This window comes from Giraffa tippelskirchi, chromosome 10, assembly GCF_054371585.1.
Source record: "Giraffa tippelskirchi isolate mGirTip1 chromosome 10, T2T-mGirTip1v1.2.pri, whole genome shotgun sequence".
NCBI lineage: Eukaryota > Metazoa > Chordata > Mammalia > Artiodactyla > Giraffidae > Giraffa > Giraffa tippelskirchi.
In genome coordinates this window covers 109,227,645-109,241,349 of record NC_137284.1, presented here as the reverse complement: position 1 = coordinate 109,241,349, position 13,705 = coordinate 109,227,645, and the positions used below count along the sequence as shown (strand labels likewise).

General features: G+C 39.9%; 2 protein-coding genes across 13 annotated transcripts in view; one reads left to right on the top strand and one right to left on the bottom strand.

The window, feature by feature from the left end:
• FKBP9 (FKBP prolyl isomerase 9) overlaps nt 1-3,501 on the top strand; it is a 42,711-nt gene extending 39,210 nt beyond the window's left edge. For all 3 annotated transcript variants that reach the window (XM_081533605.1, XM_081533604.1, XM_081533603.1), the window contains one exon: nt 2,038-3,501. In XM_081533605.1, coding sequence (XP_081389731.1) covers nt 2,038-2,214 — 177 coding nt within the window. In that variant the 3' untranslated portion in view covers nt 2,215-3,501. The remainder of the gene's footprint in view (nt 1-2,037) is intronic.
• A 3,573-nt stretch (nt 3,502-7,074) lies between these two features.
• NT5C3A (5'-nucleotidase, cytosolic IIIA) overlaps nt 7,075-13,705 on the bottom strand; it is a 47,703-nt gene continuing 41,072 nt past the window's right edge. For 9 of the 10 annotated variants that reach the window (XM_081533623.1, XM_081533620.1, XM_081533618.1 and 6 more), the window contains 5 exons: nt 13,064-13,149; nt 10,377-10,466; nt 9,081-9,243; nt 8,342-8,542; nt 7,075-7,784 (listed from right to left, as the gene is read on the bottom strand). In XM_081533623.1, the coding sequence (XP_081389749.1) occupies nt 7,683-7,784; nt 8,342-8,542; nt 9,081-9,243; nt 10,377-10,466; nt 13,064-13,149 (642 nt within the window). In that variant the 3' untranslated portion in view covers nt 7,075-7,682. The remainder of the gene's footprint in view (nt 7,785-8,341; nt 8,543-9,080; nt 9,244-10,376; nt 10,467-13,063; nt 13,150-13,705) is intronic. The other variant, XM_081533626.1, reaches the window with a different exon arrangement.

Here is a 13,705-nt window from a genome sequence, read left to right as displayed (position 1 = left end):
TCATCCTGTTGGCTTCCAGATTGGCAGCTCTGGGCCTGTCTTCTGTCCTCTTCACACTAAGGTATCAGCTGCCCACTTGACATCATCATTCGTTGAACCCCCAATATCCGCCCCCCCAAATTTGCTTCACCCAAAGCCTTTCCCGTCTCATTCGATGACACCACGCCCCTTCCAGTTGCTCAGGTGAGAGCACCCAGTCATCTCTCTTCCTCTCACAGGCTAGATTAAATCCATCAGGAAATTATTCTAGCTCTTTCTTGAAAATATACTCAGAACCTGACCACTTCTCACCACCTCTGCTCCATAGCACCTCAATCCAGTGTCCGTCACCTCCTGCTTGGACCTCTGCAGAGGTCTTCCTGCTCACACCCTTGCCCCTCACAGCGGCCAGAGTGGTCCTTCTAAAACGTGAGTTGGAGCAGGGCCCTCTTCATCTCAGAACTCTGCAGAAGCCTTTTGTCAGGCAGCATCCCACAGGCCCCAAAGCCTTGTAGTTGTCCAGCCAAGAGACTGCAGAAAGAGCCTGGAGATGATGACAGAGGCATCAACAGCTTATTGAACAGGGATCTTCCATGTCTGCAGCAAAGGTCCTGGAGTGACACCCCCATGGTGTATGGCAGATAGGACATAGCAGGAACCTTTACTGCCTGGGGGAGAAGGAGGCTACCATTAATAGGGGAATTAATGTCAGGTTGGCTCATCAGTTACCAAGGAAACCAGCAGCTAGGACATGACCCTCACAGGCCCTCAGGTTAACACCATCATGAGGGCAGATATTTCCCTTTAATAAACTAGCAGGTGGAACTGTTCTGGCATAAAGAGGAGAGCAGTCACTAGCTGGGGCGGGATTTCTTGTGAGTAGGGTGTAGGTGAAGCAAGGGCTGGCCGAGCAGTAAGAGAACGGCTGTATTTGTTGGCCTAACCACACATCCTTTTATTTTCAAAGTCTTTGCTGTGGCCCACAAGGGCCCCACAAGGCCCTCCACCACCTGCTCGCTGTCCCCTCTACTCCATCGACTCTCCCTTTGCTGTGCTGTAAACACACTGGGCACATGTCAACCTGGGGCCTTTGCACCTGCTGTTCTCTGCTCAGCAGACATTTCCCCTAGGTAACTGTTGGGTTTGTTCCCTCACTTCCTTTAAGCCTCCATACATGCTTCTCTTTAGCACTGTGCTTTTACCCTGACCACCAAATTGATACTTAAACCAGCTCCCCTGGCTGTACTCTTGATCTTCCTGATTTGGCTGACTCTTGCGTTTCTCTGGAGCATTTTACTTTCTAACTTAATATGTAGTTTACTTACCTTTTAAATGTTCCTTTTTTAGTGTTTGCATAGTATTCTAAATATTCCTTTTTAATAGTGTATCTTTTCCACTAGTGTATGCTAGAATTACAAGAGCAGGATGTTTTGTTTATTGATGTATCTTTAGGCTCTAGGATGCTGCTCTGCATACAGTAGACAGTAAGTTTTTATTGTATGAATGAATGAATTTTCAGAGGCAAGGATGATTAGGGGATCAGCTGCAGGTGGAAAACTAAGTGTTGATTTAGGGAAAGAGGATAGTTCCAGTGACTGCTAGGTACTGGCTGCCTGGAACCTAAGCACTCCTATAGTCATTTTGTCAGAGGTTTTTAACCTGCATCCAGAGGTTAAAAGCCATCCCTGGTGGCTCAGAGATAAAGAATCTGCTTGCAGTGCAGGTGCTGCAGGAGATACGGGTTCTACCTCTGGGTCGGGAAGATTCCTTGGAGGAGGGCATGGCAACCCACTCCAGTATTCTTGCCTGGAGAATCCCACGGACAGAGGAACCTGGTGGGCTACAGTCCATGGGGTCGCAGAGTTGGATGCGACTGAAGCAACTGAGCACGCGTGCTAGAGGAAAAAAATCTAGATTGTATAGCTCAGAAGATTTTGTCTGTTCTGCTGGCTCAGACTCTAATTCCAACCCCATTGTCCCAGGACCGCCCTGTTCAGGCTCCAGCTTGGTGTCTTTGGCTACCCTGTCTCATGGTCTGTACTGCCCCTTCCTCTCCAGTTCTCAGAGTACATTCATGCCCAGGTGGCATCTGGAAAAGGGAAACTCGCTCCTGGATTCGATGCTGAGATGATCGTGAAGAATATGTTCACCAACCAGGACCGAAATGGAGATGGGAAGGTCACGGCTGAGGAATTTAAGCTCAAAGACCAGGAGACGAAACACGATGAACTCTAAACCCGACATGAGCCACTTGCGTGATACCAAGCCCCCTATTGTGGCAGAACGTGCACTGAGGGTACGAGGGTCTCTCAGAAGGGGAATGGTCAGCAAGTAGTAGATGGGTCACATAGCACCTGGGACATACATCGGGGTGGGTTGATATACGTGGTGAGAATTTTAGGTTGATGCCGGTGATACTAAATAAAATCAGTGCGGGGGCCTTAGCATGGGTGGTGTAGAATATTGAAAATGCTGCATTGTCAGCTATTGTTTTGTGAGCCTTCTGGGTAGGTGGTTTTGTTATTAAAGGAAAATAGCATCATACAGAAGTTGTAATCATCTTGGAGGGAACAGAAGAAAATGTGTCTAGGATACCTACATAAAGAGGGTTAAAAATGTTTTTAACTTGCTGGTGTTTTCAAAGTGTTCTCCAGGTGGCTAGAAAAGAGAGGGCAGGCCCCAGCAGTACTCCCAGACAGCCCCAGGAAACTTCTTAGCAGCCTGTACAAGACCTGGTAATGCCCAGTCTCCACCATGCCTACACATACACACACACACACATCCCTGGTAATGCCCAGTCTCCACCATGCCTACACATACACACACACACCCCCTTCTGGTAATGCCCAGTCTCCACCATGCCTACACATACACACACACTTTTCTAGTTAATCACATCCCACCTTGTTGTGGTCCTTCTATTGGCCAGGTAACTTGGAGGTTAAAAAGAAAATCAGTGGACCAAACATAAGGCATGTTGTACCATGAGTAGAGAATTTGATTCTGCATTTGTCATGTAAGATTGTCTGCTTTACTCTTTCTTATTCCCATCACTCTCTCCCATAGCACCCTCTCTCCCTGCCCTGAATCTTTTGATCAGATAGATACAAGTAGGGCTGATGGCTCAGCCACACTCAAGTTATCTCACTGTAGCCAAGACAGAAATGTCATCCCAACAGGTGAGCATAAACAAAGTGATGTATTTCTGTCACCCCTCTGTGTCCCAGAGAGGGAAGTGCTCTTAAGACCTGGGGGCCTCTCTCTGCGTAGGACACTGTGCCTGCTGACCTGTCCTCATGTTATGCAGTAACCACCTTGCTGCCTATGTCCTCTGTTCCCTCGTGGTGGTGGCACTCACCCTGAAGTAACCAATGATTTTCCTTTTGAAGCGACTTTGTTTGACTAATTTAAACTATTTTGTACTGATGTAGCCCTGAGATAGTTCCTGAAAATGCTGTGCACTCATTCAGTGGAACAAATGTTGGAAAATGAATTTTTCATATATAAAATATTGAATTATCAGGTTTTGTGTTTTGAAGGCTCATTTCCCTCATGAAAATACGCCGTGCCCCCAGAATCCCCTTGGTTAAAAACTCAGCAGGACTGAGTTGAAAGAAGTGGAAGATCGCTGTACAGTAGAAAGGAGGTGTATCTGTCAGGGTCTTGGCTGGAAACATACACTCAAGTGGGACTTCTGAAGAAAAGCGAATGAAAGGACTCTTTACACAAGTGTGGTGGGGTTGGGGCGGAGCGGTGCAGTAAGGATGCCGAGGTACCCATGACCACTGTTGGGCGTCAACAGTAGGAAGCTGTTCTAACGCTGGGACTGAAGGATCAGGGGGAGCCTGGGCGGGGCTGCCTGGTAGGAGTGGGTGGAGGGACACAGCCACCCCCAGAACTGTGGCTGGCAGCGAGCAGAGTGGTGAGAGAGGAAACACACATCTTCTCAGTCCTGCTCCCATCAGGGGCTGGTGCTCTCAGAGATCAGTGTTTGGGGATGCAGGGGAAGGTGTAGAATGGCTCTGGTAGGGGTTGGGGTGGAAAAATAACTGGCATATTTAAGAGAGACAAACTACATAGTTTTTAAAGAGCAAGTGTTCTGCTTTACTCTTTAAAAAAATATTTGGTTGCATCAGGTCTTAGTGGCAGCGCACGGCCTCTCTAATTATGGCACACAATTCAGTTGCTCTGTGGCATGTGGGATCTTAGTTTCCCAACTAGGGATCAAACCTGTGTCCCCTGCATTGCGTGGTAGACTTGCAACTACTGGACCACCAGGGAAGTCCCTGGTTTACTCTTTGCAGAAGCAACTTCAGGGATTCTGTGTGCTTTTGGAAGGGGAAGGAGGTGCCCATGGCCTTCTCGGCTGCCACCGCCATTGTCACTAATGTTCCTTAACCCTCTTCTGTGGAGCACACCGTCATGGAGCTTTTTCATTGAACAGAATTCCTTGAGTGCACAAGATAGGTTAATGATCTGTTGAACTGAATTGCCCTTTGGAATGCATTTGATTTGTAACATGTCTTTATATTCACATATGTTCATGGAGATGAACATCTTGTGCTTATTCTCTACCCTAGATCTCTAGCTGGTCCTGTTTGAATTTCTTCACTGGCTATTTTCTACAGTGGCAGGTTGGCTGAATAAAAAATAAGTTTCTCTGGGGAAGTTAAGGACTGTGAGCCTTAGAGCTTCAAGAATGGAAGGAAACTTTAGCTTGTATTCCTTTTTGTATTTAAACTGCCTGCCTGACTGCTGACCTGAAACACTGGTCTTTTCTGGCCTTTAGATTCAGACTGAAATACTGGCTCTTCTTGGGTCTTTGTCTTATTGGCTTTTGCTTTTTAGCTTTATTGAGGTGTAATTTGAAAAAATGTTTAAGACATTTCAAGGGTGTGTGATGATTTGACATAAATATACACTGTGAAAGGATTCCCCCTATCAACTTAAATTAACATATACATCACATTTTTTTAGAGAACATTTAACTTCTACTGTTAGCAAATTTCAACTATATGATAGTGCTGTCAACTATAGTCACCATGATATACATTGGATTCACAGACCGTATTTATCTTACAGATCAAAGTTTGTATCCTTTTATTTCCCCCATCCCCTAGGCCCTGGTAGTCACTTTTCTTTCAACTTTTTTATTTTTTTGTATCTATGTATATAAATGATACTATGCAGTATTTAGCTTTCTAAATCTAGCTTATTGAGCGCCGCCTGACACTTCCATTTTTTTCCGTTGCTAAGGGAACATATGTCATTTTGTCAGGGAAATTGGCCTGACTGCAAAATTATATGTAAGCACTTTAATACCAGGTTTCTAGGAACAGAGTGGCTTTCTCTGAAGCCTTCTTCCCTTGGATCTCTTGGAGATCTGAAGTCTTTTTATAAAATAAGAATACTACTCCCAATTATTTACTCCTATTTGCGGATATTAGTAAAATAGTGTTTGATACTGTGTGGTCATCCTTAATGTTGGAATTTCAGTAGTTTAGGGGAGTTCCTTGCAGCTTACAGTGGCCCTATTTAAATATCATTTAAATGCAGACAAGATTTACAGAACTCCAATTTTCTTCTCTGAGCTCTAGTCCACTTATGGTATCATCTGTACATTTCATAGGCATCTCAAACTCAGTGTGTCCAAAATAGAGTGTATATTCCCACTCCCTTCCCAGCACCTTCCATCCAAGCCTGTGTTCCTCTCTCATTCTTTTGTACCCACTTGCTCAAACCAGACACTTGGGAGCACCCTATTCTCTCACCCTACACATTCAATCCCACAGCAAGTCTTGACATTTCTAAATTGGTAGTGGCTAGAAGAGGCTGTAGAGATTGTTCTCATGGCTTTTATTTTAAAGGGAGGTGACTGAGCAGTGACAAGAAAGCAGGTCAGAACTTTAGTATTCTGACCACTTACACCACACAGTGTGCTTGTTTGTGCATGCATATTATAAACTCCTTTGGAAAATAGCCAATATGGCAAGCTCTAATAGCAAACACAGGAGTAAAGAGCTATCATTTGATAAGGGAGTCCCAATTTTTTCTATGTGAAAAAGTCCTCCAGGTAATTGACACCCCCCCCCCCCCCATGCCATGGGCTTCCCAGGTGGTGCTAGTGGTAAAGAACCTGCCTGCCAATGCAGGAGACATAAGAGACTGGGATTCGATCCCTGGGCAGGGAAGATCCCCTGGAGGAGGGCATGGTGACCCACTCCAGTATTCTTGCCTGGAGAATCTCATGGACAAAGGAGCCTGGTGGGCTACGGTCCATGGAGTCACAGAGTAGGACATGACTGAAGCAACTTAGCATGCTTTCACATGCCATGCTATCTGCTTTAAAGCAAGAAGCTTGGTTTTGAGTTCCATTCTGGAAATACCTAAGTGGGGACAGTCTACTTTCTGCCACTGTGTGCTTTGTTTCATTGTTTATTATAAAAAAGAGAGAAGCAGTGATGGAGAATACAGATGGGCTGCAGGAAAAGGTTTGCATCACAAGATCTCACCCCTCTACCACATATGACTGGACTAGACATTACTGCCCATACTGGATATCAGAACTAGGTGGACATGCTTTGTCTGTATCACGGCTCAGATGCTAAGAACACCAACCAGTTGCTCACAGACTGCAGTTCAAGGGCTAGAGTCGGGATCAAATTTATCACAATGGCAAGACTTAGCCTTGTGTAAACCAATTATAGGGCAGCCAAAATTTGGAATGGGAAGTCAGGCTGCAGAGAGGCATACTGGTTCCTAACGCTGAAGTACTCTATTTTAGTCACTATGAGACCCAGCAACATTTTGTTTTCTGCCCATGGCTGTTTCTGAAACACTTAGACGTACAATAAAGTACTTCTTTTACTAACATTTTCACAGGGGGAAAACAATTTTCCCAGGCCCCACTATTTTCTGAAGGGCAAATTAAATTTTCTCTGTAAAAATCTTTTTTATTCTTATAGTGTATAAATCTGAAAATAACCTAAGTAGGCACTATGACAAAGACATTAGGATTCATACATCACACATACATGCAAGAAAATCATGACAGGCTTTGCTAATGAATAATAATAGTCTTGACAGAATTACAAAGGCTTTTCATTTCGTGTTTATCATCAGTGCTTTGATACAAAACATTCTATAATGATTAGTGACATGTAGATACCAATGGATATTTTTCAAACATCACGTGCCAATATTTTTTGGTAAACACTGATTTTCACCAAACAAAAGAATTAAACGTAAGTTTTAGGAGATGGTTAATACCATCAGCGTAATTCACCCAAATTATAAAAATGACAATACTTAAAATCATGCACATTATTTCATCATTTCATAAAACTTTTAGAACTTCTACAAACTTTCCCAATGTAAAAAGATTCCTTGAAAATGTCATAATAACATTAAGCTACAAAAGTCACTTTGGAAATGTAGGGAGTTATTTTTGCAATTTTAGCTCTAAGAATTTTTAAAAATCTGTTAAAAAATATATAGTGAGGAGTGTGTTGAGAGAGGTGGAGAAATAGGAACTTCCAATTGATGGATTCAACAAATCTGAAATTACTTCAGTAATACAGAGGAAAAACTTCAAGAGCAAGAATATATTATAAATAAAAAAAGTCTTTTAGCCAGATGAACAGATGAGCAGCTCTTTCATCAGTTGCACCCACAGGTGAGAGGTCTTCTTGAAGAATGGTTGTTTATAGAATCTTCTGTAAGATAGAGTTGGCTACATCCAGTGATTCATCTTTTACTAGAACAATATCATAAGAGTCCATGTACTTTTCTAAAAGCTCATCCACCTAATCAACAATCAAAAAAAAAAATCACAAAAATTAATATGCAGGGAGGAGAAGTAAATAATCTCAGTATAAATCTCACTATTACATCAAATCTTTTGGGTAAAATGTAGTAACTTAATTTGTTTTCATAAAAGCTTTGATATGAAGAAATACTTAAAAAAATTTTTAAATTCTTTGACATAGCAAGTTTCCATACAGTGGTTTTTCTTCCAAAATGATTTCTCTCTAGCCCAATGGTTCTCAACTGGGGAGAGAGTACCCAAGGAATATTTGGCAATATCTAGAGACACTTTCCTGATTAGGGAATGATACCAGCTTCCATTGGGGAAAGGCCAGAGATGACTCACTGAGAAGGCATACTCTCCCTCCCTACCAAAACCTACAGCACGCATATGTGCATGTCAAGTCCTTTAATCATCACCAAACTGAAGGGATAAATAGCAACTGAAATGTCTTTAAAATAAGTACTTTCTCAGGTACCTGTGGTAACAATTTTCTACAAGTTTCATCCTAATATATATATATTTTTAAATTAAAAGACAGATCTGTATACTTACTCTATCATTTAGATACCCAATTTTCAGGATGTGTTCCACATTGGCTACTCCATCTGCCATTTTTAAGTCCCCCTGGGAGTCTCCCAGGAGAATTATGTTGCTATTGTTTTTTAGTTGATTGAAATATTCTGTATTCTTCAAGGAACCATCATGTTTGTTAAACACATGAATTAGTTCTCCTTTAAATCCTTTGAGCAGCCCCTGTTAAAAATATAAATCCTTTGAAAGACTAGGTTCTGCAAGTTCTACTTTTTGTATTTTCACATTCATGATAGGTAAGAAGGGCTCTAAGAAGTTAATGACTTTCTAGAGACCACTTTAAATATTAAACACAATGTGCCAAAAACCCAGTTTTTACTTTTCATTTGTTTCCTACCCAAACGGTTTCATTTTAGGTTTATCATAATATATTGTCTTTCTTAGAACTCATTCAATAACATCAGTTCTAATTCACTTTTTCTCTATCTATAGATATTAAATGTTCAGAATTGCTGCATTAAATTTAAAGAAGTTTTACTACTTATTAGATTGCAGCTTCAGGAACAAAGTTTAAGAAGGGTATATTACTTTTAAAACATGGACACAGACATACCTGTGGAGAGATAAGTCCCACAGAAGGCCCACCAACTTGGCCTAATTTAATGAATATATAATACACTCAAGAGTAAATTAACGTGTATTTACATGATTAAAATATTTTCTGATATTAAAATTATGAAGAATGATTTGATATTCTTACATTGTCATCAAAATCCATGAAGTTGGACACTACTTTGACATTTGGGTAATATACACCAGCTTGACGGATAACCTCCTCCAGCACATCACCGATACCAGCCGAAAATATGAACACAGGAATACCGTATTGTTGCAGCTTATCAAAGAAAGTCTCATATCCTTCCCTGTAAGATGGAAGTGGGAATTGAGTGTTAAAGAGCAAGATATATCTCCTTTTCACCTAGATGTTAAAAAAGTGAAATAGTTCTACTTGGTTCTATGGCTCAATTATATTCTCATTTCAAAATACTATCCAAGAGGGCTGTTACTGATGTCTATGATGATACTAATACAAGTTTTTCAATCTGGTTAACTTTTTATCCTATTTTCAATAAGTGCTAAGTACAAATTAGATGATTTTAGACTTACTTGGAATATGGACATAAATCTACAGTACACTATGTACACCATTTAACAGCAAATAGATGAACCACACCTTGAAAAACCCACAAACGGTGAGCTAGAAGATGACCTGCTTGTCATCTTGTTCATCTATTTATTCCCTATTATAGGAAAAGCAGAGTGGCAGGAACTCAGCTGTATTCTCTTTACATCTGGCATCTCTCTTACCTAAGATCTGGCAGCTACAGGTAATGTCTTGATCTTAAAATCACAACTCATTTCACTCTTAATGGACTAGACATTAAGCTGCCTACAAAGGAATACTTACTAGCTGTCCTCACACTCTTTCTGACAACTTAATGCTTTCCTACTTAGAAGCAGATCACCTTAAAATGTAGCATCATCAAAAAAAAAAAAAAAAGAAAAAAATAGCATCATATTTGCCTATCGAGTTGAAAAATTTAAGAGGTGGTAAAGAGTACTGAAATTAGCTTTAAAATGTTTATATAATTCATGATTACAAATGTTTTTATTATCTGCTAAAATATGTTCACCCTTGCTGGGAATAGTAGTTTTCAAGGGAGTTTGAGAATTCAGAAAACAGATCATGTAACAGAAACAACTATAAGCTTAAAATCCTTTTCAAGTTGATTTATAAACTTTCCTTTCATAATCATGTCTTTCAAAAGTATTTTGCTAAATTATTTCAAAATGGTCTTGGGTTCATAAAATTTTAAGTTAGTCTTGAAATTATCTGTTATTCTAAATTCCTTATCTCACCAAGTGGCATATTTTGGATATGTTTTTATATATAACACTGTTATAGATTATCTTAATTAAAAAACACACTTGAATAAATATATGACAAGAGTTCAAGTCTGTAGACAATTAACAACAAAACATTTGAGAAACTTACTTGAGCATAATGTCAGATTCTTCCACAATTTCTTTAAGTTTGGCTTTCGGTAAAGCCTGTTCAACAAGCAAACTATGTGATTTAGTATACCTGGAAAGTATAAAGAGAATGTCAAATTATCAAAGAAAAGGAGAATATCAATTAAGGCAAATTTAGACTATTATTGGATCATCGAAAAAGTAAGAGAGTTCCAGAAAAACATCTATTTCTGCTTTATTCACTATACCAAAGCCTTTGACTGTGTGGATCACAACAAACTGTGAAAAATTCTGAAAGAGATGGGAATACCAGACCACCTGACCTTCCTCTTGAGAAACCTGTATGCAGGTCAGGAAGCAACAGTTAGAACTGGACATGGAACAACAGATTGGTTCCAAATAAGAAAAGGAGTATGTCAAGGCTGTATATTGTCACCCTGCTTATTTAATTTATATGCAGAGTACATCATGAGAAATGCTGGGCTGGAAGAAGCACAAGCTGGAATCAAGATTGCTGGGAGAAATATCAATAACCACAGATATGCAGATGATACCACCCTTATGGCAGAAAGTGAAGAACTAAAGGGCCTCTTGATGAAAGTGAAAGAGGAGAGTGAAGAAGTTGGCTTAAAGCTCAGCATTCAGAAAACTAAGATCATGGCATCCAGTCCCATCACTTCATGGGAAACAGACGGGGAAACAGTAGCTGATTTTATTTTTGGGGGCTCCAAAATCACTGCAGATGGTGATTGCAGCCATGAAATTAAAAGATACTTCCTCCTTGGAAGGAAAGTTGTGACCAACCTAGACAGCATATTAAAAAGCAGAGACATTACTTTGCCAACAAAGGTCCGTCTAGTCAAGGCTATGGTTTTTCCAGTAGTCATGTATAGATGTGAGAGTTGGACTATAAGGAAAGCTGAGCGCAGAAGAATTGATGCTTTTGAACTATGGTGTTGGAGAAGACTCTTGAGAGTCCTTTGGACTGCAAGGAGATCCAACCAGTCCATCCTAAAGGATGATCAGTCCTGGGTGTTCACTGGAAGGACTCATGTTGAAGCTGAAACTCCAATACTTTGGCCACCTGATGCGAAGAGTTGAAAGACCCTGAAAGGGTCCTCATTTGGAAAGACCCTGATGCTGGGAAGGGTTGAAGTCATGAGGAGAAGGGGATGACAGTGGATGAGATGGTTGGATGGCATCACCGACTCAATGGACATGAGTTTGGGTAAACTCCGGGAGTTGGTGATGGACAGGGAGGCCTGGCATGCTGCGATTCATGGGGTCGCAAAGAGGTGGACACGACTGAGCGACTGAACTGAAGACTATTATCTTTATTGAAAATGTTCTTCCGCATGAGAAAATAAGTACTTCATTCATTGTAATTGTGAATTTAAATTTTAGAGTTTTAAGTTCATCACTAATGAATGTATACCCCACGTGTCTCAAAATGTGATATGCATTTTCTTATCATATTTCCCAGTTCTCAAACTCTGGTTTAGTTTTAATATGTTAATTAGATAATGAAAGGATACTAGTTGTAAATCTTTCTTTAGTCTACAGAGAAGAATTGAATCGAAGCTAGGGAGGCATAATCACTTCTCTGACAGCAGTAAGAATGAACAGCAAAGCCATTTTTTCCCACCTTTTGTGATCTAAATTTTCATGAGTGCCTAAACTGCCTATTGAGAAAGAGAAAATTCTTGCTATGGAAATTTTTATATATAGGTGCTCTTTAATTACATAAAACCACCTATAATTACAGCATCTCAGTATAATAAGCCTTCAGAACCTCTCTAGCTGATATCTAAAAGTCCATCTATAATATTCCTAGGTGACCCTCTTCTCTGCATCAGCTCCCATGTTTTTAGTGAGCTCATTCTCCCAAGGAAGCTTATACCATTGCTAGAAAAGTCTAATTGCTGAACAGTCCTTTTTTTCATCATGTTGAAATAAGTTGGTATAAGCCTTCCAAGTCTAGATTCAGTTCTTTTTGTGGACAGGCAAGTAAAGTAAGTCTAATCTCTTTTCAGTGCTTCATACCACAGACACTGATTAAGTGTGCAAGGTATTCAGATTAGGTAATGGGATAATGGAGACCAGTAACATCATTCCTGTTCTCTTAAGACTCCAAAACCGTAAGTTGTTGCCTCTCAAATCAAAGCATCATCTGTATTCCTTGAAATCTTCCTCAAATGGGGTGGCTTTAATTCCTGTGATTATGTTAGTGGACTCCTATGACAAAGACTAAGTTTGTCAACATTTCTTTTAATAGCATTCTCCCTGGACTCAACACAATGCTTTCACTGTGATTTGCTTGGAATGCTGCAATTTCAATTAATACGACCAACATCAGAGGCACATTTCTCAGTAACTATGTCACCTGCTGGCTCCAATTGAGTTCAGAGTTAACTTAAATCCTAATTCTTTTTCTTTGCACATTCAGCCACATATACTTAAAAAATTTTGTTTTTAATTTAAGGCTTGAGGGTATGATTTTAAATTCATTCCCACTGATCTTCATCTTAACAAATTCTAGATTGCTGCAGTGGTTAGAGAATCAGAGTTCATGCTGTCATATTTAATCACTGCTCTAACTCACTGGCTAATTTATGAATCTATTTATGTACAGTACAGGGGAAAAATAAACCATTAGTTGTAACTGTAATTTTATATTTTTAACCCTCCCATAACCCAATGCACACTTACCATTCCACTATATAAGGGTATTTCTCTTCTACAGTAAGAGCAGGATCAACTTCAATAGCATAATATTTTTCCTTTAGTTGCAGTAACTAGAAATAAGTGAATAATTTAAAAATTAAGATTATAGAGTTGTCATTAAGCTGCTTAGTCTAATAGAAAACAAAACAATGTAAACAAATGTTTTCCACACACTGCTTTATATGGTGAAGATTATGCCTAGCCAATGCATATATCCACTGAAGTGATCTCTGTTGATCTTAGTTTATATGTAACTAAACATATCTACAAGAAGTTACCTTTCTTTTTTTAAGTACTTTCAGGTCAGTAATTCAGTGAAACCAATAATCAAATTATCACTACAAAAAAATCTTTTGTTCTCCTTTGAAGGTATTAAATTTGATTCATATTTAGAGTCTTATTTGTTAAAATAGACATAAGTAGACACCTACTCAAGGAAAACAGAGAACTGAGGCAGTTTCCTATCAATTTAAGGGGACAAAATACATAAAACCACAGTACTTTTTTCTTTTTTTGCTTGCAAGGCTTGTGAATCTTAGTTCCCCAATCAGGGACTAAACCTGTGCCCCTTCCATTGGAAGCACAGAATCCTAACCATTGGACCACCAGGGAATTTCCATCACAATA